Below are 26752 nucleotides of genomic sequence, written 5' to 3'. Positions count from 1 at the left end.
ATGAGGTCTTTTCTCCTATAGTCAAGATGATTATCATGCGCTTTGTACTGGATTTGGTTATTCATTTAGATTTCGACCTTTATCAAATGGATGTAAAGACAACTTTCTTACATGGGGACTTGCATGATAAGATTTATATGCAACAATCTATGGGCTTTTGAGAAAAAGATAGGGAACACCTAGTGTGCAAGTCGAGAAAGAGTCTTTATGGGCTTAAGCAAGCACCTAGGGAATGGTATGAGAAGTTTAATGCTTTCATGCATTCATAGGGATATACATAATATATGGATCCCTGTTTATACAAGAAGAAGACCCATGATAGCAACCTTATGATTTTGGTACTCTAAGTGGATGATATATTGATCGTGCTAAGAACACTGATGATGAGCTAGATGCCTTGAAAAGTAAGCTCAAGAAGAGATTTGAGATGAAGGACATGGAAAAGGCCTCACATATTCTTGGGATGTGTATTACGTGCAATCGCTCTAAGGGGCTCCTTTACCAAAAGAAATCCATCCATAAGGTCCTTGATGGCTTCATTATGCAAGATGTTATGCCTATTGGCTATTCTTTACCTTGTCATGTGAAGGTTATTCATGCCAAGTGTTTACAGTTCCCATGTATAAAGGTTAGTTAGGCCGATTATTCGCAATCTAATGAGCACAAGGTCAATATCCCTTATGCATCCATAGTGGGCAGTCTGATGTATACCATGATAGCCACTTATCCTAACATAGCATTTGTAGTGGGAGTTGTGGCACGCTATATGGATGTACCTAGCATATAGCATTGGGATGTCATGAAGGATTATCAAAAGGTATCTTAAGGGCGTAGTAGATTGTGTCTATGCTATGGTGGCTAGGATATAGAAGTCTTGGGGTACATTGACTCTGATTATACAAGACATGTAAACAGTAAGAAGTCCACCTCTGGCTATGTCTTCACCTTTGGTGGATGTGATGTTCCTTGGATGTCCATGGTGCAGAAACGCATCCATTTTTTTGTTGTTCTCTCCTCACTAGAGTCACATTCATCTTTAAGTAGGAGGTTGTTGGGGATAAAGGCACATGTGCCTATGTTGCACATGTATTCACTACACTTACAATACCTGCACCCTATATACTACAAGTGTGGCAAGCACCCATCATCGTCACTTTAGTAATTATTCTTTCAGTGACTAATGAATAAGGGAAGGTTGGTCACACATTGTGACTATTGGAGTTCCAACATCTCGAGTCTCTCTCTCTTGCTCCATCCTCCACAGCTTGAACCTCCCTTCCTTCTACTTGCTCCTGCTTCCACTCGGGCTTCTTCCTTCAAAATGAAACAAAAGAGGGGAAGATTTGCATGCAAAAGAAGCAAGATCAGAAAGTGGAAACTTTACTTCTATCACAATTGGGAAGCTATCATTAAGTGGCCTAGTGTTTATACATAAAGGAATGCTATTATACATTAAAGCTTTCATCTTTCAAAAGCTATAGTCCGCGGTCACAATCCAAAATGAAAATGGACATCAACCTACATAAAATAGCATCCCTAATATATCTTTGTGGCCTTCTTAAAGACTTAGACTGAATTTAGCTTTTGACAATTTAAGTTTTCCCTTGAGTTGCCAAGCTCATGATATAGTTACCCTCTCATATATCATCAAGCCTTAAGCCTAATCTTTGACTCTTCTTGCATCCACACTTGTATGGTAAATGTTTAAGATCCCTCTTTTCATTTGAGTAGTTCATTTACCTTGCTTTTTATGGAGTTTCCCATCATGTGTATGATGATCATTAAACACAAGCTAGGGATGCAAAGTGACTCTAAAATGTTGGGGGTTAAAGGGCTACATGTGCCTAGCCACATACATTTACTTGTAAAGGCTACATGAACCTAGCTATCTACATTTACTTATCTTTACCACCTACACCCTTATACACTGTAGTTGTGGCCACCTATCATTATCACTTTATTCTTTCTTATTTACATGACAATAGAATCAGGGAAGGTAGGTCACACAATGTGACTATTGGAGTTCCCACATACTATGTTGCTCTCTCTTGCTTGAACATCCATAAGTCTTGCTTCTTTTTTGCTTATGCTTGTGCTTCCACTCTAGCTCCACCTTTTAACTAGTATCAAAGTGGTGTTTGATGTTCATGGGAACTCATGCTTGGAGCAAGGAGCGTGAGGAGTGAAGCTTTGATGTTGTGAAGGTCAAAGATTTGAGCTTCTTCTTTGGCATTGATACTTACTATCTACACATTGATAGAGATACTATTCACATAGCTAGGATCTAGATTTCAATCATGTAGATGCTTGAGCCATTGAGGCTTGATGTGGGGTTGCAATAGCGTATTTTGGCATTGATTTGGGAAACCATTAGTGGCTAGAATTGATGCAAAATAGCTTGGCTTTGGATACTCTTAAAGATTTTTGGATGCTCAAAGAGATTGAGCAACAACGAAGCCTTTTAAGAGAAGAGAAATCAACATTTTCTTCCTCTCAAATGTATGCACAAGAGAGAAGAAAGTAAAAATATCTTTCAAGAATTTATATTGGAGCCACTCTATCTATTTTGAGTGGACATGGACACAGAGCATGCTATAGAAGTTCTGGATAGCTATGGTAGCTTATATAAAATATTTTTTCATAGGATAGGAAAAGCTATTCCGAAAAAGAGTTTGATAGATGTTCCTACCACATATTCTTTGTGGATTGGTACTAATACACTAAAAGAAGCAATTTTATCACTTATCTGACTAGTATTTAGAGTCTCCAAGAATCGAGTCAATAATTATGGAACTCACTCTATTTTTGCATATTTTGGGGCTACTAGTTGTATTAACAGCTCATGATTACTGATTAAGAATGAATCTAACAAAGGGAGACAATCCCATTATTATTTATAAGTATTTAGAGAATGCACTTTTTTTTCCATAACTTTTGCATAGGATATCGGATTGAGATGTTCTATAGCTTAAAACAAAGAACGCAATGAAAACTATAGAGATTGAGTAATTACAGAGCTTATTCTGTGAAGTTTTCAATTCTCTATTTGAAACATGACAAAACAATTCTGGTTTGGACAACAAGCATTTCTAGTTAATATCTATGTATTGAATGACTACATGCTATTTGGATATGCTACATGCTTACGTTGATGCTTGGCATTGTTGTCTATGCTTGGATTATTGAGTTCTACTTCTTAGATTTGAGCTTGAATGGTTGCATTTGGATACTAGCTATTTGCTTTAGTGATTTTCCCTTGTGGACTTGAAGACTTATTGAAGGTATATGCTCCCCGATGTATACTTGATGTATTTTGGACACCCAGATGCTATGAGCTCTATGTATTGAGTTTCCTTTGCTGCTTGAATACTTTGTATTTTCTGTGGGAGTACTAACTTGGTATTTTCTTGATAGAGCTTGATTTTTTTGATACATTATGAGACTCTCTTATACTTTATTAGTTTATGCATATACTATCACTACAAAGATTTACCAATGTGGGTTGATTTGTCTTTGAGTTAGATACCTCGTACTACTTATTTTCAGTGGGTTGTCAGTGGTAGATACATGCTTGACATGCATTGTGGTATGCATCTATATACATGACACCTTGGATGTTTTAAAAAACTTTGGTACTTAGTGATTTGTATTGTATATCCTAATTACTACTTGAATCTTTCTAGTAGTGGGAGCTTATTCTTTTGTATGTTTGCCTAGAATTACATATTGATTTCCTATAGTTTAATAGACAACCATGCTAAAAATAAACTTTGGGTAGTTGTTTGAGAGCAAACACTTGTATTTAGCACTCTAGTGCTTCCTACTTGTGGTTGGAGAGCAGTGTATTGCCTTGATCTTTCTCCTACTACACTATTTTGGCGTCTTTTTTGGATTGATTTGTTGTTATTACAATAGCTCCTACTCTCTTTATTTGATAGACATAATAGCAAGTGCTTCAAATTTTTCCAATGACAATGCTATCTTCAACATAGAGAAGTTGGATGGCAATAACTTCCAGTTTTGGAAGACTTGGTAGGTATTGGTGCAGAAGAAGCAAGTTAAGCCCTTAGAGGTCATAAAGCTAGAACTATATTATGCAAAGGAATGGAAAGAGCTTGGTGAGCTATGTAAGTCTACCATCATTTTATCATTATTAAAGTAGTCATACTTCAATGTTATTGAGACTATGGGTAGTGCTTATGCATTATGGAAAAAGATTTGCAATCTCTATGACAAGCAGAGTCTTGCAACTCAACTAGATTGGCTTAAGAAACTCATGGATATTTGCATGAAGAAAGGGACATCTATGGCTTCACATTTAAATGAGTTACATTCTATTTTCAATTAGCCTACTTTGCAGAATGTCAAGTCTCTTTTCTTGCTTATCACACTGCTTGAGTCTTGGAATACATTCCACATTGCTATGAGTGCAAACCCTCTTGAAGGTGGCTTTCAACTCAAGGTTGTAGAGGGTGTTTGCTTACAAAGGAAGTAAATAAAAAGAATGTTGATGCTGCCTGTACTTCTCATGTACTTATAGTGAGAGGCAAGCAAGATGGTAATCAGAATAATAATCACGATAGACACTCATAGCCCAACAAGGGTAAGTCTAAGTCTCGTGGGAAATCATGTATAACTCCCTCATCCTAAATCCTCTCTTACTTGTCATTATTGTGGGTAGCAAGGCCACATAAGGCTGTAGTGCCATAAGATGTGCAATGACAGGTACAAAAAAGGCAAAGGAAAAGCATAGGATAATACACTTGATAGGTGCAAAAAATGCAAAATGAAAGCACATGATAATAGAAAATCTTCTAATGTTTGCAGTAGCATTTCTACATCTAGTGTTAAGATAGAAGAGATAAATTCCTTGGAGTATAGCTCAGATAATTACATACTTGCTGCTTCATCACTTGAGAGGTGCCAAGGTTGATAGCCTGTACCCCTTGCTTATATATAGCTTCATTAATCATGTTTTGGTCATGGCTAATCTTCCTCATATATCTATTCACTCATTTATAGTATTTGTTGCCTCTTGACTACTCATGTTTTAACTATTTTGATCATTTTTATATGGTATGTAAACACATAACTCTTATAAAGTGTCTAGCATTATGTGTGTGGGTGAGCCTTTAGCTCTTGTTCTTCTTATTTGTAGTTCCATGCCCCACCAATCATTAGGTGGTGCTAAGTACTTTGTGAGGTTCATTGATGATTATTCATATAAAGTTTGGACCCATCCTATTAAGTAAAAGTTAGAAGTGTTAGCTACATTCCAGTGTGCTTACTTGCTGTGTGGTTGAGACCTAGTCTAAGTATAAGCTGAAATATCTAAGATTTAACAATGGGGGTTAATATGTTTCTAAGGTATTTGAGAACTTTTGTGATCTAAAGGGTATTAAGGATCAATTGATTGCCCTATATATACCACACTAGAATGATATTATAGAATGACTATTTAGGAAATAGCTTGTAGTATGCTTAGTCAAGCAGGCTTACCACAGTACTTTTGGAATGAGAGAGTTACAATTGTTGTTCATTTGATCAATAGATCCCCATGTATTGCTCTTGGTGGTAGAGTTTCAGAGGAGGTATGGTTTGGTAAACCTCCCTCCTATGCATACTTGGATATAAGGCTTTCTGTCATATTCCCAAATATATATAAATGTAATAAGTTGGATCCGAAGTCCATTTGCATATTTCTTGGATATGATAATGTAAGTGAGATGGACTATCAACTTTGGGATCGGACATGAAGATTATCCATAGCCATGATGTCATATTCCATGAGGAAAATATGCATATGAGACCAAAGCATGTAGTTGATATATTCAAGGTGATATTTAAAGAGTAGCCTCTTATTACATTATAGTCAATCCCAGTTAGATAGCTTGCTATAGAGCTGGTAATGATAGAGTGGTGCAAGATTCACTTGTTGTACGGGATCATGATTTTAGACAAAGAGGACATGCCATATAGGCCCCACAACTAGTCTTGAGATGCTCCACTAGAGCCTTACGTCCTCCTAATAGTTTTGAGCCCTCTATGCATTATGTCATGGTGACAAATGCTGATGAGCCTCTCATTTTATGAGGAGGCTATGCGCAAAGATGATAGTCACTCTTAGGAGAGCGCTATATAGTTTGATTGCAAAAAAACTGTACATGGGATTTGGTTCCTTTGTCCAATGGGAAACATGTATCACTATGCAAGTGGATGTACAAGTAGATGAGTACCCCTGGTCACCTAAGCCAATATATAAGGCCAAATTGGTTGCTAAGTATATAAGTGGGAGAAGAGAGTTAATTTTGATGAGATATTTTCTCATGTGGTCAAGATAACTATCTTAAGCTTGGTATTAGCCTTGGTTTCGTAGATGGACTTGAACTTGTATGAATGGATGTGATAGTGGCTTTTCTTCATGCATACTTGTATGAGGACATTTATTATAGTATCCTAAAGGCTTTAAGAAAAAGGGTAAGGAATACCTAGTGTGCAACTTGAGGAAGAGTCTTTATGGACTTAAGCAAGTACCTAAGGAATGGTATTATAAGTTCAATGCCTTTACGCATTCATAGGGTTACTCCTGTAGTGATATGAATTCATATATTTACACAAAGAAGACTCACAATGGTAGCCTTATCATTTTGGTGCTATATATTGATGACATGTTGATTGTTGGGAGTGCTTATAATGAGCTGGATGCTTTGAAGACTCGGCTCAAGAACACTTTTGAGATGAATGACATGGGAGTGCTCATGATGAGTTGGGCGCTCTTTGAAGACTCAGCTCAAGAACACTTTTGAGATGAATGACATGGGGTAATGTCTCTCACATATTTGGTATGCGCATTATGTGTGCAATTGCTCCAAGGGACTCAGCTACCTATCACAGAAGGAGTATATTCATAAAGTCCTTAAGTGATTCCTTATGTAGGGTGGTAAGCCAAATGGTTGCCCATTATCTTATCATGTGAAGGTCAATCAAGCAGATTGTTCCTAGTCAGATGATGAGAGGGCCAAGATAGCCAACATCTCATATGCATATATGGTGGGTAGCTTGATGTATGCCATGATAGCCACTAGACCTGACATAGCATTTACAATGGGAGTTGTGACTTGCTATATGGTGACACCTGGCATGTGACATCGGGACATTGTGAAGGATATCATGAGATACCTTAAAGGTACTACAGATGTGTGCATTTGTTATTATAGTGGCCACGATACCAAAGTCTTGGGCTACACACACCCTGATTACACAAACATGTAGATAGAAGGAAGTCCACATTTAGCTATGTCTTCACTTTTGTTGGAGGTGTTGATTCTTAGATATCTAGGATACAGAAATGTTCACCGTGTCTACTATTGAGGTTGAGTACATTGGAGCCATTGAGGCTTGCAAGGAGACTCTATGGTTAGGCCGTCTGGTGATAAATCTTGGTATGAATATGACTCCTATATTATATTCTAACTCTAAGTGCAATTCAATTGGCACATAATCTAGTCTTTCATATGAAGACCAAGTACATTGAGGTTTCAAATATGTAATTAAGGATAAGCAAATAGAGTTTTTTAAGATCCCAACTAATGAGAATCCTATAAATTTGCTCACTAAAAGTACCCTTATAAAACATTATGCCTTCTTTAGGAAGATGATGGGCATATGATGCGATGACATCTATTTCTCATCATATTGTACTTCTATGTACACTGTACTTTGTCATTTTTTTCTTGTCTTCTGCACACTCAGTACATTCACCTTTAAGTAAGAGTTATTAGAGGTTAAAGGCCACATGTGCCTAACCGTCTACATTTACTTATACTTACTACCCACACACTTATATACTACATGTGGTGGCTGCCCATCATTGTCACTATATTCTTTATTCTTTTCATGACAATAGAATAAGAGAAGGCATGTCACACATTGTGACTGTTGGAGTCCTCACATACTATCTTGCTCTCTCTTGCTTGAACCTCCATGGCTCTTGCTTTCACTTATGCTTCTACTCTTTCTCGACCTTTCACATCAAAAAATCTTAGAATTTTTGTTTTCTTCTTTAGGAGCAAAGCATCACTATGAAATCTAGCAAACGGTCGAGATTGCATTATTAAATTGAGCATGCAAAAGAACAACAAAAAGTACACTACAAAGACAATTTGGATACCCCCTTGAAAGCACATTCTACAATGGTTGTTGATGGTATAATCCATGTCTAAGGTTGTAGTAGAGAGTGAAGAGTAGAATTAGTTGTTATTTATTTCCCCATAGAGTCCTCATATTATGTAGTTGTTGCCTTGGACACATTTCATTGTGGTCTTTTTAGGTGGATAAACCTTAGTTATAATGTTTTATATTCAATTTCAATTTTGTGCTTTTGAAAATTATCCAAAGTATAGCGGGGAATTTTGAATGGATAGTGATAGTATTCTCATCATTTAAATCGAAGCACATGCTTTTATGTTTTAGTGATAAAACTTGCATATCACATGATAAACTTCTAAACTGAACACTTTTGTAAACAAAATTTTGCTATTTGATTCTTTTTTAAAAAATCAAAGCTTATCTAAACTAAATTTTGTTTTATATAAGCTTCCGTGAGGTCTACACCAATCCAGAAGTCTTTTCAAAATGAGACAAGCTCTCTCTAAAAATCTTATCTAAATTTTTGGCACATCAAATATGCATTGTCACTCATTTATGGGTCCCAATGCATTAAGTGGTTTCATCTTGCTTTATGAATGAATCATTTCAACAAAATGTACTAGTGAGACAAAAATGTCTTTTGGAAATTTTATAATGCATGCTTCAATTTTTTTGAGACGGTCTTGTTATAGATAGATAAAGGGCTTGATACTTTAGAGCTTATTTTGAGATCTTGCAAGCAAGTTTGAACATCTCATATCCTTTCTTACAACACTTTGTAGATTTTTGCAAAGGCTTTCACATAGCACCACCAAAGACTACATATAGTTGGGATACCATAGATGAGATAGGAAATCACTATATTATCTGGGAGAGTGGTGGGATAAATTAGGTTCCCAGGTGGTTTGTTTGATCAGATACAAAGCACAATGGGGGTAAAGGAAGGTTACCCACTATCTATCCTATATATTGATGGATTTTGTGGACTCATACATAGAGGTGGTAGTGGTGCATCACTTTTTGGACTAGTAATGAATCTACTACTTTATACTCGTGATATCATCATAATATTTGTCTCAATGCATGGGTTTTGGCATAGATAGGGCTCTTAGTGAATCTTGGAAAGACTAAGGTCATGATATTTCATACATCCAAGACAAGTTATGAGATAGACAATGAATACTTATATAGCGAGCACTTGATAGACTTACGCATCACTTGGATATCACTTTTACAAGCATAAGGAGATGGTTTTCAATTAAATTTGAAGCACACGACAAGCCTACATAATTGTATGTTGCACTTCCATTGATGGAGAAACAATACCGTCAAGCCCATTTTAAGAAACCCTCCAAAAATATGACTTTTAGATATAACTATGATGTATGTAATACCTATATAAGCTCTTAGCCTCTCCACTTAGTGGAATTGGTCCAAGAGACCTTAGTTCCTCATGATCTATAGGATGATTTATAGTAAACTCTCACATGAGATTATCATAATAGAGCTTGCACCATTTTCCATAGTAGTGGAGGCTCATCTAGTAATTACAGAAGATGTATAGAATTGAGCCCAGACAAATTATCATGCTAAGCTCTATAGGCATCATAGAGTATTTCCATGCATAGTTGCCACTTGTCATCGTATGTTGCACTATTGTTGTTGATTTCATAGCACAGATCCAACACAAATATAATACTACCTTTCTATGTATGATGAAAATTGAGCCGAGACAAATTATCATGCTAAGCTCTATAGGCATCATAGAGTATTTCCATGCATAATTTCCACTTGTCATGGTATGTTGCACTATTGTTGTTGATTTCAAAGCACAAATCCAACGCAAATATATTACAACCTTTCTATTTATAATATAAACTTCTTGTATGTTAGACTCTCTTGGGATAAGAGACACATATTTTTAAGACATGATCTAATGTGGATACACATTCAAGTCATTTGGTTGGGCTCCCTACTACCAATAGAGATGCAATATTGAGATCATTACCTTAAACTCACAAATGTTGAGTTTCTTAGACGACTAGGATACATGAATGTGTACATGTTTGATGCTATGAGGATTGCTTTTGGCCAAATCAGAGTATTATAACGCAGCGTTTAGATTGAGACACATAGAGAAACAAGAGTGGCTAGGGAGGATATTATGTGTAGGCTGTGGCATGGGAAGGTAAGAAGAAAAGGAGCACTACATCTATAGATGCCAAGTATACTATGAGATCAAAAGGAGAAAGAACCCTTTGCTTGTTTAGTGTGGTTTTGGATTCACTAGGTTGAATGATAGATTATCATGACCAAATATGCCTTAAGTCATTTTCCTGTGGAGATACAAGGTTATTGAGAGGGGCATCCACATACACAGAAATAAAGATCCTAACCATTTATTACCCACTTCTTCAAATCCACTGACATACTTCACACTAGGGTCTCACAATAAAAAGACCATTAGATATTAGGTCAACTCGGAGACCCAAGCATGGCCTACCACAACATACCCCTACACACACTTTTCGCAAATCTAGGCATAACGGTGGTCTCAATATGAAAGTCCTCTTACTCATTGGTCAACATATGAAATCTCACATTTGCTCGTACCCACTAGATGGAGGCCAATGCCCCAATAGTGATGGATTTGCACATGGGTACATTCAAATCCATGCAAGCTATAGTCCATATGGATGGCCTAGGCTTCGAGATGCCAACTTCAGGGGTTCGCCATAAAATGTGTTAATACCAAATTTCATCAAGAGGTTTTTTTAATTTATATTTTTAAGATAAATGTATAGACTCCTTTTAATAAGAAATTTATAGACTTACATTTACATGGACTTTTAATTATTCCAAATCTTAGACAAAGCTCATAAGCTTTTTACAAAAATGTAGTAATCTAATTCATGACAATATACAAATGTACATGATTTTATACCTCTTGAATGTGAGTGATAGAGGATTTCTTGGTAATGAATCCTTGAGGATGCCCTTAGCAATACAAAAAGGCAAGGCAAATGAAGTGTCACAAGCTAACGTGGTGACTCACAAGAAAAGTAGGCAAAGTGAAAAGCATACAATGATGTGAAAGGGAGAGAAGGATCGAAGCTTGGACTCGAGAGCTATGGTGGGAGAGCAAGAGCAAGAAAGAGAGAGACTAGAAATGGGAACTCCAACAGTCACAATGTGTGACTCCTTTATTCAAACTGTCACTAAAAGAATAAAGAATAAAGTGACGGTGACGGGCGCCCGCCACCTACAGTGTGCAGTGGCGGTGACTGTCAATGCAGTAAGCGGCTAGGCGGAGGCGTCTTTATCCCCAATAACCTCCCACTTAAAGGCGAATCTGCCCTACTAAGGAGTGAAAAGAAAAAGAAAAAAGAAAGTACAACATGTACACATGTACAATAGGATGAGGAAAGACGTCATCTCATCCCATGCCCATCAACCTCCTGAGGAAGGCAAAGCGCTCTGTAGAGAGGCTTTTCGTGAGCAGATCTGCAGGATTCTGGTCAGTCGAGATCTTGACAAGATCAACAAACTTGTCCTCGACGACCCCACATATGAAGTAATACCTCACCTCAATGTGTTTTGTCTTCGCATGGAAGACTGGATTCTTGGCTAAGTGAATAGCACTCATAGAATCCAAATGCAGTGTAGGGATAGCATCAATATTAAGGACAGCAACCAAACGACCCAACCAAATTGCCTCCTTGCAAGCCTCAGTGGCTGCAACATACTTGACCTCTGTAGTAGAAAGGGCCGTGTATTTCTGCACCCTGGACATCCAAGAAACAGCGCCTCCATCATATGTGAATACATAGCCGGAAGTGGACTTCCTACTATCTGCATGTCCTGCATAATCAGAGTCAGTGTATCCCACGACTCCTGTATCCTGGCTGCCGTAGCATATGCATATATCTACAGTGCCCTTCATGTACCTCATGATACCCTTCACGGCATCCCAGTGCTTCTTGCCAGGTGTAGCCATATAGCGTGCCACAATACCAACTACAAAGGCAATATCTGGACGAGTGGCTATCATGGCATACATTAGACTGCCCACTGCGGATGCATAGGGAATCTTGGCCATCTCTGCCCTCTGCTCATCTGTCTGCGGACAAAATCAGCCTGTGATACCTTCACATAAGAAGGCAATGGATAGCCAATAGGCTTTATGCCCTGTATGTGTAAGCGCTCAAGGACTTTATGAATGTACTCCCTTTGTGACAAGTAGAGGAGTCTCTGATGCCTGTCGCATCGAATGCGCATACCAAGTATGTGAGCAACCTATCCCAAATCTTTCATCTCAAAGCTCTTCTTGAGCTGAGCCTTAAGAGCATCTAGCTCATCATGAGCTTTCCCTGCTATCAACATATCATCCACATACAGTACCAAAATCAATAAAGAACCATGACGGGCTTTCTTCGTGTAAAGACATGGATCCATAGCACTCCTGTTGTAGCCCTGTGATTGCATAAAGGCATCAAACTTATGTTACCACTCCCTAGGTGCCTGTTTCAAGCCATAAAGACTTTTCTTTAATTTGCACACTAGGTGCTCCCTGCCAGGTTCTGCAAAGCACTTAGATTGCTCCATATAAATCTCATCATGCAAGTCCCCATGTAAAAAAGCCGTCTTGACATCCATCTGGTATAAATCCAAGTCAAGCCAACCAAAGCCAAGACTAAGTGCAAGGTGGTCATCTTAACCACAGGAGAAAAGACCTCATCAAAGTCCACACCATGCTCCTGCTTAAACCCTTTGCTACCAATCTAGCCTTGTATGTCGGCTTGGGGTGTCCATGGTTACTTTTCAGCGTGTATACCCACTTGCATGGCAAAGCCTTCTTGCCCATAGGCAAGGAAACCAAATCCCAAGTCTCATTCTGATGCAAGGAGTCTATCTCAGACTGCATAGCCCTCTCCCAGGAGTGACTGTCACCCTTGCGCATAGCCTCATCATAAGTGAAAGGCTCTCCTGCATCTGTAACCAAGACATCATGCATCGAGGGCTGAAATCTATCAGGTGGATGTCTGTCTCTAGTAGACTATCTCACAGCAAGCTCTGATGCTTGCCCAGCTGCCTGTCCAACACCCTGACCATGAGCATCTGTTGCAGCTGTAGGTTGTCCAACTGGTTGTGCAGGAGCTCAGCTCTTCCTAAAATATAACCCAACAACTCTCTCAGGCTGTCGATGCATCTTATCTTTATGGAAGACTACATCATGACTGCGGATGACTTTCCACGCATGCGGATCCCAAAGACGGTAACCCATCTCGCCTGCATCCCCATAACCAAGGAAAATGCATTTGACACTCTTAGGATCCATCTTACTTCTTTTGTCCCTGGGCACATGGCAAAATGCCTCACATCCAAAGACATTGAGATGCGCATGAGAGAGGTTTTCCAATCCATACCTCCTCTGCAACCTGGAAATCCAAACCACTAGAAGGTGATCTGTTTATGACATGCACAGTTGTACTAACTGCCTCAGCCCAAAAGCTCTGTGTGGTAGGCCTGCATAGCTAAGCATACTATGTACACACTCCTGGATGGTTCTATTCATCCGCTCAACCAAACCATTCTGGGGGGGTGGTAGAGGGCGGTGAACTGGCGCTTAATACCCCTCTCATCACGTAACTGCTCAAAAGCATGTGAGATATACTTACCCCCATTATCTGTCCTTAGATATTTTAGCCTATACCCAAACTGGTTCTCAACCAATGCAAGCCATCGCTGAAACACAGCCAAGACATCGGATTTCAGCTTAATGGGATAAGCCCAAAATTTTCGTGAAAAATCATGTATGAAAGTAACAAAATACTTGGCACCATCCATAGACTGACAAGGCATGGGCCCACAGACATCCGAATGTACCAATGCCAAGGGCTCACTCATGCGAAGCCTACTAGACTTCTTATGCATAGACCTAGTCTGCTTGCCATAAAGACAATGCTCACATGAATCAAAACATGCATAATCAAGGGGTGGTAAGTACTACAAACCAGAAAGCATTTTCATTTTCTTCAAAGACATATGGCCCAAACGGGCATGCCAAAGAAGAGCAACTTTAAAAGTCCAAGGCGAGCGCAAAAAGGAAAATGCACATTTTTTATATAAAAACGCACCCTAAATTCTTGTAAAATAGCTCTAGGCTCCCTCCTGTGCAATTTATAAACGTAGACATGCATGGGTGAAGGAACAATGTAAATAGGAAGGGAATAGGGAAAGAGGACCTAGGCTAAAATGGAATACATGTGGAATAGAACCCACAGACAAAACATGACCAAGGGAAGAAGCTGATACAATCAAGGGATACAAGCTACCAACCTTGGCACCTCTCGCAATAACAAGTCTATCAAGACTAATCTTCCATGCAGAGTCTCCAAAACATATATGATATCCTGTGTTATCAAGCTGTCCAACTGACATGAGACTGCGTATCAAAGCAGATACATGACGTACATCTTGCATAACAAAACTACTGCCAGAAGGAAACTACAGCCTAACATCACCAATGCCCACAATATCAAGAGAGCTATCATCACCCAAGCGCACAGAATCTGAAACAGTACAGTATGAATGAAACCACTCTCGGCAAGGTGTCATATGAAATGATGCACCTGAGTCCAAGAGCCAACACTATGCATACATAGAGTGTATCTCTGTCATCTGCGAAGCACTAGAAGAAGCTGCTAGGATATAATCATTATCATCAACATCCTCAGGCTACATAACATTGATCTCTTCAATTTTAACACTGGACTTTGCAGGCACTATGCTACGATCAGAAGACTTATCCTGCACTTTGTCTTTCCCCTTATCTTTGCGCCTTTCATTGCGCAGTTCATGGCATTGTGGCCTAATATGGTCCTTTTTCCCACAATGGTGACAAGTAACATATGCATTCCTACCACGGGATTTACTACGTGACTTCCCACGAGACTTGTACCGAGATTTCTGAGAATACCGTCCACGGCCACTGCCACTGCCATACTTTGCATATCCATCATTCCTGCCTCTAACTGTCATAGCATGCAACACACGAGAGGTATCCAAATTCTTACGGTTAACCTCTTCTTGCAGAAGAGAACTCTCAACATCAGATAATTTCAATGTAGCAATAGAGGCACATAATGCAGTGCGGAATACATCCCATGACTCATTAAGAGTATCAAGCAAGAAAAGAGCGACATCCTCTGTAAAAGTGATGTCATGTGAAATCAAGTTATTGAGTATAGCATGGAACTGGCTCAAGTAAGCAGACATGGTCACATTCTCCTTCACGCACAGATCCATAAGCTACTTCAGTCAATACATCTGACTCGCTGGACTTTTCTTGTCATAGAGATTCTTGATTTTATCCCACAACTGCTATGCACTCTGTTCTTCCTCAAAGACATTGTAATGAACATGTTCTGTGCGAGACAATACAATAGTGGACTTGCATAACTCATCAAGCTCAAGCCATTCCTCATCTGGCATAGTTGCAGGCGGATGCCCGCTCAACCTCAAAGATTTGATCTGCGATTTCTGCACCAACACCTGCAAAAATCTGGCTCTTCCAATAAGAGTAATTCGTACCATCAAGCTTAGTGATGTTGAAAATAGCATGATCAGTGGACAAACTCGCCATAATGCAAGCTGGAAGACTGTAGACAGTTCAAAATTGCTTGCTGTTTACTGTAAAAAATGATCAAAAAATCACCAAAATCGAGAGAAAATGGCGAGAAAAGTGAAATCAAAGCTGCTATCCACCAAGTACTAGTGAAAGTACATCATTTCAAAATGTTTCAACATGAAAAATCCATGTCAGTCCATTCATATATGCTTATTGTAATAAATTACATATTTCAGTAAAAGAGAGCTAACAGTGCCAAAATCGAATCCCAAGGCAATCAGATACTACCAAGACCGAAGCCGGCATCATGCGAGCATAACATAAGCATATGACGGTCGATAAGTATGAAGCCAATACCCAAGTATATCATACAAACATCTGCCAGTGAGTAGGCACACCCCCCAGTCAACGGGGCAAAGTGTTCTTGCCACTACCAAAACTTAACACAAGTAGGTATCAACTCACAAAGATACGGATCCAAATCTAAGACTCAACTTATAAGCATACAGTGAACCAAGACATATAATGTATCATCCCAAATGGTAAGAAATCCCAAAGTCTCAAGTGTCTGTAACTGCTCAATAGCATGTAACTGCTCAATACATAAAGGCACCACCTGCTCAAATGTCTAATAAGCATTCAAGAATACTCCCACTAGCACAAAAGCCATATGTACGAGCTCAAGAGCTCAAACCAAGGCAAGACACAGTGCCAATGACATAAGTCCAAGGCAATACATCAATAGTACATCCCGAACATGTAGGCGGTAGAGCATCCGTATGTAGCATCCATAAGCATGTAAGACATCAAGTTCATCCCAATCCAAACTCTGACAAGCCAAGTAACATCCAAGACAACTCCAGATAATCCAAAATGCATCCAAGGTAGAGCTTCAATGAGAACTCAAGCTCAACGTATGCATAGGGTAATCAACCGTGACATGAGCATCAAGCCGTAGGCAACGAGTATGCATAAACCCAAGGAGCATCACTGTCAAAGCATATACCACTGTCAAGCATAAGCCATGTCAATGAGTGCGTAATGTCAAAGCTCTTTCAAAAGCATCCGGAATGAAATCCAAGCTCGAAGTCGTACCCCGAAGATCAATACTTCATGGCACATATCGAAGACATAGACCAGAACCAACAGGCATAACCCAAAGCATGTAGAATAGCTTCAACCCGCTTTTATTACAACAGTGATTTACTGTTCCAGATTGAGAATTTGCAGGCCCAAATCATCACCAAAATGATAGCAAAGCATTACCATAACATCCACCAAGCATATGTAGGCATCCAATGGCATACGGACAACATCATCAAGCTATCACCACTCACCATATGCATGAGATACAGGAGGACTGCTCTGTATTATAGCAGGTATACTTGTAAATAGTGTGAAGCTCTGCCAAGATTTGAATGTAGGAAGCTTAAAGCTCAATGCCAAGTGAAGGGGGGCCAACACAAGGAGCCAAAGGGTAATGCCCAATAGGTAGAAGGCTACCCAAGAGCCTACAACAAAGCCAAGGGCTGAAGACATGCTGTGGGAATGGCATGGACTGCTGGCGCAAATTGTTCAGCCAACGTGAATAGATTTGCAGCCCCTCTTGGACTTAAAGGGCAAGTAGGGTGGGCCTCAAGGGGCCCAAAGGGAACAATGGAGGGCTTGAATCAAGCTTAAGTGGTAGAGAGAGCTTCAACTCCAATGAGAGACTCAACCAATGGTTGCCCTTTTCATGCTGTCAGACCTGCAAACTGAAAGCTGAAGTAAAACCTTGTGGAGAATGAGGCAATATCTCTGATGTAATGCCCTGAAGGTGCCCAACAATGCCGGGAAGGTGCTCGGGAAGCTGGGGAGTGACGGGAGCTCGAAGGAGTCGGATATGGCTACCAGGAAGGAGACCCTTAATGCAAGTGGGGATTTGATGGGACGCTGAGAATGCCATGAACCAAGCTCAAGAGTCGAGAAGCTGAGCTCTGATACCAATTGAAAGGGAGAGAAGGATCGAAGCTTGGACTCGAGAGCTATGGTGGGAGAGCAAGAGCAAGAAAGAGACACACTAGAAATGGTAACTCCAACAGTCGCAATGTGTGACCGGGCCTTCCTTTATTCAAACTGTCACTAAAAGAATAAAGAATAAAGTGACGGTGACGGGCGCCTGCCACCTGCAGTGTATAGTGGCGGTGACTGTCAGTGTAGTAATACACGGGCAGTTAGGCGAAGGCGCCTTTACCCCCAACATGATGTATGTCAACAACTTGTGCATATATATTGATGGCTATAAGTATGGTGAAGGGCATCGCATAATGTGAGGGGTTGAAATTGGTAGATAGGAAGTCATACTACAGGTCCTAAAATTAGCGTGATTTGGGATCCATTATAGGAATGGAGTCCAAGTCTAAGGAAACTTGAACATGTCTAATGTGGAGTCTTTCAATCAAAATCAACGTCGAGCTCTAGAGTGGTTTATAAACATATGGAGTGTTCCACAAACCGTATAGGGTTTCTAAAGTACATGAATGCCAATGGGATTGTAGCTCAAGTAGTCTAAGTTTAATGTGTGTACGAGTTTAAATCTTAAGCTACTATTCTCAAGTATACATTAATAAAATCATTTAATAAGATGTGTGAATTGCTCACTCTTAGACGTAACATTTCATGATACTTGTAAACTACTCAACTAATCAACATTTGGAGGCAATTTGTTCTACTCTCATGGTATAGTATCTCACATTAGAAGCATATATTTTCTTGGATTTTAATGTTTGGTTTCAAATCAAGCATATCGTGATTGCTTCACACTCATTGTGATGCACCCACCCCAAGGTTCCCATCCAAATGTCATAAATCGCATGGTGGGGAGACTTCCTTGAGTTGTGCCAAACAGCCAAACACACACCATACATATAAAAGGAAGCTCACTCAAAAATACAAGAAAAGATATAAAGACCAAAACATTTTCTTGCTAGTTTCTTCTTCTTTTCACACACGCAATACAATGTACACAAAAGTATAAATAGGATACAACATAAAAGAAAGTGATCTACTAAGTCAAACAGTACATAACTGACTATACTAATTGACTAGCACTATAACTACACGAGTTGTAAGTAAATACGACTAACCAAATATAATATGTGATAAGTCAATGGCCATGTGAGGATCATAATGACCACTAACATAAGTGTAGACTCAACCATATCTTTGCAACTCCAAGTAAGCTTCGAAATTTTCGAAGCTTCTCTACACCCAATGCCTTTGAAAAAATGTTAGCTATTTGATCATGTGTACTAACATATACCAAGTCAATCTCTCCTACAAGCACCTTCTCTCTCACAAAATGGTAATACATCTCAATGTGTTTTATCCTAGCATGGAACACTAGGTTCCTAGCTAATTGTATACTACTCATGTTATCACAATGTATGACAAATGGCCCATCTTCCTACGCATCCAAATTGCCCAATAACTTATGCAACCTTACAACCTCACATACTACCATAGCAACGTCTCTATACACAATTTTTGTACTCGATAAAGTAGTTATAGGTTGCCTTTTGCTACTTCACATAACTACTCCACTACCAATGAAAAACATGAATCTGCTAGTAGAACTTCTGTCAAATATGCTACCAGCCCAATATATATGTATCCAAACATACGTATATCCTTCTCTCCCTCGTAAAGAAGTCCATGATACAAAATGGACTTCACATACCTCAATATGTGTCTAATTGCATCCAAATAAGGCTTTCTAAGCATCTGCATAAACTAACTAACAATATCAGCAATACAACTCAAGTCATGGCCTTGTGATAGTCATGTAAATTAGACTCCCTGCTATCCTCTTGAACATAGTAGGATCTATTATCTCATCCCTAACATGAGTACTTGACTTCACATTTTACTCCAACAACACTGAAAGAGGCTTACTCACTGTCATACCATATTTGGATAATATATCCAAGCCACATTGTCTTTGAAATAGTCATATACCATCATTACATCTAATCACCTCAATACCAAGAAAGTACCTTAGCTCACCCAAATCCTTCATCTCAAACTTCTTCTTCAAAAGGTCATTGACTTCAACAATCCCATTGTCATTGTCACCTATAATAATCAAGTCATCCACATAAATGACTATAATGACAAAACTTGCATTTTTCTTTCTTACATAAAGTGAGTGAATAGTATCAAAAATATAAATGCCAATGTTAACAGGCTACTATATCTGATCTTGTTAGACCATAGTATAGGTGTTTACTCGAGCTGATAAAGCACCTTCTTTGACCTACACACATATATGGGATGCTCTAAATCCTAACCTACTAGTTGCTTCATATATATCTCTTCTTACAATTCACAATGCAAGAATGCATTCTTTACATCCATTTACTATGAACTTCAACCTTTAACTACTACTAAAACAGTCACATATCTAATGATTGCCATTCTATCAACTAGATTGGATGTCTCTTCATAGTGCATATCATATGTTTAAGCATATCATATTCTTATACATACTAATAAAAGCATTTGCATTATACTTAATTTTTTAGACACACTTATAGCCAATAACTTTCTTGCCCTTAAGACAATGGTACTAGATTCCAAGTCTTATTGACATGTAATGCAGCCATCTCCTTATCCATTTGCTAAATCCCAACGAGTATGACCAAAATCATCCTTAAAACAAGTAAACTTAACATTCTCAACTACGTCTATCATATAAGCATAATGATAAGTTACATAACGTTCCAAATAAAATCTTTTAACAGAATATCTAACCATGTTAGACATGTGTATCACTAGATCACTTAATGGAGTCTTTACATTACTATGTTTTTTGTGCACCTGATGTTCTAACTAAAGGAAAACCAAGCTTATCCAAACTTTGTACTGCTAGAATCTTCATTAAATCCCAAATGATTAGCAGGTACATCATTACCATTTGACATTTTTTTCTTTTCTTTGTTTTTATTTGTAACATTTCTAAATGTACTTAAAGATGTGGAACTACTCCTTAGTTTCCTATACCAAGAACTAAATATAGATATAATACCAAATAATATTCCTAGTCTTCTAAGGCTGTGATTTTTGTTTTTTTATCTGCACATAACTATCATGATCATCATATCATCATCCAATGCATCATCACTAGATGCATATCAACTCCTCGTCTCATTAAAAATAATATCCCTACTCACTCTCAACTCACATGTGACAAGGTTATAACTACGATACTCTTCATATTTTTTAGCCTTTGAATCAAGATTATTTCACAACTCGTTTAACATATGAACATATGAAATACAATCAAATACTTTTAAGTTTAACGCATCGAACTCCTTGTCTGTAAAGCATTCTTTGATGATCATTCCATGAACTATATCTATGGATGTTCTATTCATCATATAGATAACAATATGAACAGCTTCATGTGAACAATATTTTGATAAATTCTTTTCAGCTATCAACATCCATGCAACTTCTTACTGTATATATATTTTTTAAATACAACTCTTCATATTTCACACGCTTCATAAAATTCTACAACTCTAAAAATAAACAACTCTATAACCAAGCCTTTGGACTACATTAATTTCAACATTTACACATTTATATGTCCAATATATTTGTGCCATATTTTAAGGTCTATAATTACTCATTTACCTTTAGCATATATAGCAGCATTCATAAAAGAAATTTCAACATTTAAAGTGAACATGCAACCAACTCTACCGTCTTTTGAGACTAACCTCTACTTACAATTAATATCTTCCATAAAATAATATTTTATATTAAATCGAAATTGTAGCGCTTCCTCTTATCTAGCCAACAGACACTTAATTCTTTGTAATAGATGACACATGTAATACATCTGACAGACTCTTTGTTTGACTATTATGTAAGGACCAAAAAACTTTTTCAATGTGTGAAATTGAGTAACAATAATCATCACCCATCTACACAACCTTGATTTTGTAAATCTTACATCTCTCCAAATTATTTAACATAGTTGATCATATAATCATATGCAAGTCCTAAGTGTCTAGTTTTTATAATGAAAGGAAGATTCCTTAGGGTCTGCATAGTTTGAGAGCCTTAGGAAGAGTTGTCCAAGGTGCACATAATGCATCAGCAAAGACAGTAGTGGTAAAGAGGGTAAAGGAGTCGTACTCCCCATGAGGGGTTGGGATGGCATACGAGTCATGCTATCCACAAGAGAGGTTGGGTTGGAGTAGAAGATGCCACACTCTTAGTTGCTGCGATACACTTGATAGTTGAAGCATGAATATTTGTGGCAATGGGTTTATTATTCCCGCTAGCAGATTCATAAGAGGAAGGGATAGTTAGTCCAAGTACATGAGCACTACAACTTCTTGAAGAGGGAGGGGTTGTGGGGATAGTATGAAGAGTTTGGAAAAGAGTTACAAGATGTAGAGGTTAATGGAATTTAGTATGAGGTAAGTAATGAGAAGGGAGGGGAGGATAAAGTCGTCGAAGAAACTTGCACACTTCAACTCTCACGAATTCGCCTCCTTCAATAGTCATTCTCCTCTCTTTAAGTGCCTCTCTACCCTTTGATATATGTTTCTAGAAGGGGGGAGGGGGGTTGCTTTTAGCATTTGCGGCTTATATTATCAATGATGTTAGGAGGGGTGTGTTTTAGAATGTTGAGGCGATAAGCATGGCGACCTTTTTTTTTGCAAGATTACCGTTATGGCATGGAAATTTTTTGAAAAACAAAAAAGAAAGTAATTTTACCTCCCCCTCCCTTCAAAAAAAAGAGAGCAACATCTAGTCGCGATGGTTGTATAGTGGATGAGTAAACATTGTGACAGGCGACAATCCTCTTGCGGTTCATGATTAAGACAACGAATAAGGTAGTGACTAATGCATAGGTCGTAGCATACTTGCAATGATGCTATGAAGGCTTCATTGTGGTGACATTGGCAAAGTGTGAAGATGAACCATTTGCTTGAAGGAAAAATTTCCTGAGAGCTCGTCATTCCAACAATATCATCACCCAAGCACACTTAGCCATGAAGTGACTATCAATCAAGCTAGTCCTTATTATTTTCCTATACTATAAAGATAAATTTTATAAACTTGTTTTGGAGGAGACAAAGTACCTCCCACTAATGAATTGGCATAAAATACTTAAGACATTATTGAAGCTGGTGAAAATAATGTTGGGGTATTTTATTGCATGAAATTTGCATATATTATACTTGCTTTCCATGACATGATGTGCATCTATAGGCTATACATCTATAGGCTATATAAGAAATGAATTCTTGTTAGCTTGATTAATGGGATAAACACTTGTCTACATTCATGGCACTCTTTGTGCCACATCTCCCATTTGGGCCACAGAGATTATTCTGCATTGACTATCAAAGTATTACGCTTAAGGCAATAAGAGACATCCGATGTGCATTAAGTCCTAACAAGCAAAAGAAGGATCTTCAAGTGCTACCACCTCGTGCAGACTGTCGCAATGCGCTACAAAGGTTTCCCTCACCTATTTTCAGGTCCCATGGCTCCCACAACCCACGGCTTCCCAATCTACTCCATTGCAAGATTGTTGACTGTTGTCCACCCTTGGCTCAGCTAGAGCCTCACCTTTCCCCACTGTCAACAGTTGTGGCAATTGTTTCTTCACAATGGGGCTTACTATATCTGCCTTTTCTTAGCATTTGTGATTAAAATCTAGCAAAAATCAAAGTTTTATCCCAGCCATTTTAGAGCTCTAGTGCATTGCTATGTGAATTTCCCCTCGGTTGATTGTCTTTGGCATCCACTTTTCTCTAAAGGTTAGAATAATTCCTGCATCTTTATGATTCTACAATCTAGTTTTATCTTGGCCAAAAATTGAACTAACCTTTATTCCTTCATCTTTATGATTCTACAATCTAGTTTTATCTTGGCCAAAAATTGACGTTCCAAGATGATAAGGAGCTCTGGCCAACCTTTATAGGGGGGCAGATAGATGCGCCTATTTTTCAAGAAGAGGAGAATTATTGCTTAGAATCACTATTTCCTCGATCAGAGTCAGCTGCAGAAGTGTGGGTGTCTGCACCTTCCACTGCCCCAAGGGTCACGCTCCTTGGATTGCCTTAGGGAATAGGCATGCGGCTGCATGGCAACGATTACCAGAATAACTCTCCGAATTGGGATGGACACAGAGAGTCAATAACTCTTCAGAGCAGGAAGGGCACGAGCGACCCAAAAAGGGGATGGAGTTCCTGAGAGAACAGATTAAGGTGCCCATCTGTAAACTTCTCAAAATATCATCACATCATGTTAGAATCTTAAGAGTCGGTTATTCAGCTGAAATGGTTTATTCCTGAGAGAAAGGAGCAAATGGTGAGAATATTAGATGGTTGCTACAGCTTCACTCTGTCTTAAATTGTACCAGCGCTGATATCGTTTGCTTCATATAAGGTAATATGGTGGACCAAGAGCGGCCAAAAATCAAGTGCTAATGCTAGAGTGCAAAGAAGCATAAAGGAAAGTCAATTAGTACTTCTTTGAATGAGTAATGCAGAATATGAAATTATCTTTAAGTGGATATGTCTACCATACGATTGATTCTTTCTGAATGGAAATCAGTAAATTTTGACCCACATGGAACAATCAATAGAAGAGCCATCATTGGTACCGTTCTTTTCCCTCTTCTGGAGCTTGTCGGGAACATCTATGGCAATGAGGCAAATAATAAGCAGTGAATGGGAAGGACACTTGCACACTTGGACAAGGACGAGAAACAAGCGTGATGGAACTTGCACTAGTAAAGTGAAGAGTATGCACGGAAGGATTCTTTTTAACCAGGTAAACATTGACCATGACTTCGAACAGCCTTGAACTGTGTCAAAACATGATACTCTAATGTCTGCTCAAAGTCTTTTGGGAATGCTTGCCTTCAAATCCCAGTTCTCTAATACTGCGCTGCAGCTCCATGATGGTTAACCCAATTAAGCTGAAACAAGGCTTGCATACTCCTATTCAAGGAGCTTGCCCCTCACTACAATCATTTTGCAGGTGTGAGCTAGTCCAGGCCATTTGCCTCGTGACTTGCCATCATGGTAGCAATGGCCATTAGAATGTGTCTACTTAATGATGAAGACCTGATGTGTATACAAAGGGGACTTGCACCTCAATCTTCCACATCCTCCCTCTAAATCAAGGAGATATGCATAAATAGCAAAAAAATAGACCACATATTCGTTGTTGAGATAGCTCAATGCTTGAATAGGAAGATTCACAGGCTATGTATAGTCTTTACACATAGACTTAGTTTGGACCCAATTCTAGGCTTTACATGAACTTGTACCTGTTTAGACTAGCGGTTGTGATGCTATTAGTTTTTATATATTTTGTGGTTTGTATTATGAAAGTTATATTTGTCCTAGGGAATTTGTTTGGTGGATTTGTTATTAAATGGAGGAAAGGTGTTCATAATCGTGAAAGAATGCCGGGGATGCATTTGATTGATGTGATTTTGACTGTATGATTTGAAATAGACTGAATGTAGCCATGCACTATGCTGCTCTAGAATGTGTGATTTAGTATTTATTTATCTTAGGCACTTGAGAGAGCGATGAATTATGATACTGTGGGCAACTAGAAAAGATAGGTGAAATGCCCACTAGATCCAGCTTGCACACATGACTTGACAAGATTACACAAGGGACCTTGTACCCCTCTCTCTCAAGATTCGGGGAAGAGTTTAGCTGGGAGTGGTGTTGGAGATGCCAAGAAGAGCTCCGAGAGTATCATATTCCAGATGGATATGCAACAGTAACAGTCCACCATGTAGGCTAATGGTGTGGGCAGCAGGAGAGGGAGTGAAACCTAGTCTTCCAGGCAGCAAATCCAAGGTTTGCAGGCTGAAAATGCAGCGCAATCAATGGCAGTAGGTGCAGATAATGACGACATTAGCAGTCCACCTATAAGCTGAAAACACAGGCTGCACAGTCCTAGGAAGGTGATGATGTGGTAGATCAGCAGTGTGGCAATCTGGGACAGCTAGTGATAGGTCTTCCATGTTGGCATGGACTCCTCCAGGCAGGGCAGCAGCAAGCAGCAAGCTGGGCAGCAAGGCAGCACCTCCAAGCAATAGGTGGCACCTTGCCTTCCTTCTTTGAAAGGTGGTGAATGACTTGATTAAGCACTAATTACAGCAAGCATAAAATTCACATAAATGGAAATACAAATGTTATCGGATAATCTTGGACAATCGACACACTTGATTGGCCCCAAAAACTAGCGCCCCTTGAACTATTTCTTTAATTTCTATTGCAATTGGATGAAGTACACTGAGACTTGGTTGCAATCTTCTTCACTTTCCAAAGCTTCTTGCTTCTAGAAGTGGAGAGCAAACCTTCAAACCAAGTTGCCCTTCGTTTGATAGGGAATTGGCCTTCACTTTACACATGGAATGACAAATTTAGCCTCATATCCAATTGTGGCTAGCTGACCTCTTGAATTCTTTGAGATTCCCCACAATTCAGCAGCTAATTTCAAGTGCTAGGCCTTCATCTTTTAAGCGAGGGACCTGACGTGGCTCGTAAACCCTAGTTTTTAGGATTAACAGCAGCAAATTCTTCAATTTGGCACCTCCAATGGTTGTAATGGCTGAAATTTGATGAGGAACTTTGAGCAATGGCTAGAGAATGAGAGAAAAGGATGAGAGAGAAAATTCAGATTTCTGTAGCCATGAAATGGCTGTCCCCTCTTGATCAGCCAAGATGCTGTTGTCCACAACCTAAAGGCCCCAAAATGCAGTTGCAACTTACCTCTTTCTGAAATGCTGTTGCCTTCTTGTTCTTGGCTTCTACAGGTCGTCACCTGCTGCCCTGGCTGCCTGGACTGATTAAAATCACCTCCTAAATGCTGGGGATGGCTGCTACAGCCTCTCCTCTTGCTGGTTGACTTGTAGAATCACTTCTCTCTCTCTCTCCT

The 26752-nt window shown here is 39.0% G+C and overlaps 1 protein-coding gene across 3 annotated transcripts in view; it reads right to left on the bottom strand.

Moving 5' to 3' along the window:
* Positions 1-19471: 19471 nt before the first annotated feature.
* LOC148035224 (B-box zinc finger protein 18-like) overlaps positions 19472-26752 on the bottom strand; it is a 78632-nt gene continuing 71351 nt past the window's right edge. The window contains exon 6 of one of the 3 annotated variants that reach the window (XM_087680181.1): positions 19472-19891. In XM_087680181.1, the coding sequence (XP_087536307.1) occupies position 19891 (1 nt within the window). In that variant the 3' untranslated portion in view covers positions 19472-19890. Of the gene's footprint in view, positions 19892-21780; positions 24034-26752 lie in introns of those variants that run through there. The other 2 variants (XM_087680188.1, XM_087680182.1) reach the window with 2 other exon arrangements.

The sequence above is a fragment of the Lygodium microphyllum genome, chromosome 6, assembly GCF_053477565.2.
Source record: "Lygodium microphyllum isolate KBCC chromosome 6, Lygodium_microphyllum_v1.1.10, whole genome shotgun sequence".
Lineage (NCBI taxonomy): Eukaryota > Viridiplantae > Streptophyta > Polypodiopsida > Schizaeales > Lygodiaceae > Lygodium > Lygodium microphyllum.
Note: the sequence above shows the minus strand (reverse complement) of the source record. Positions and strands in the feature narration are given on the sequence as shown.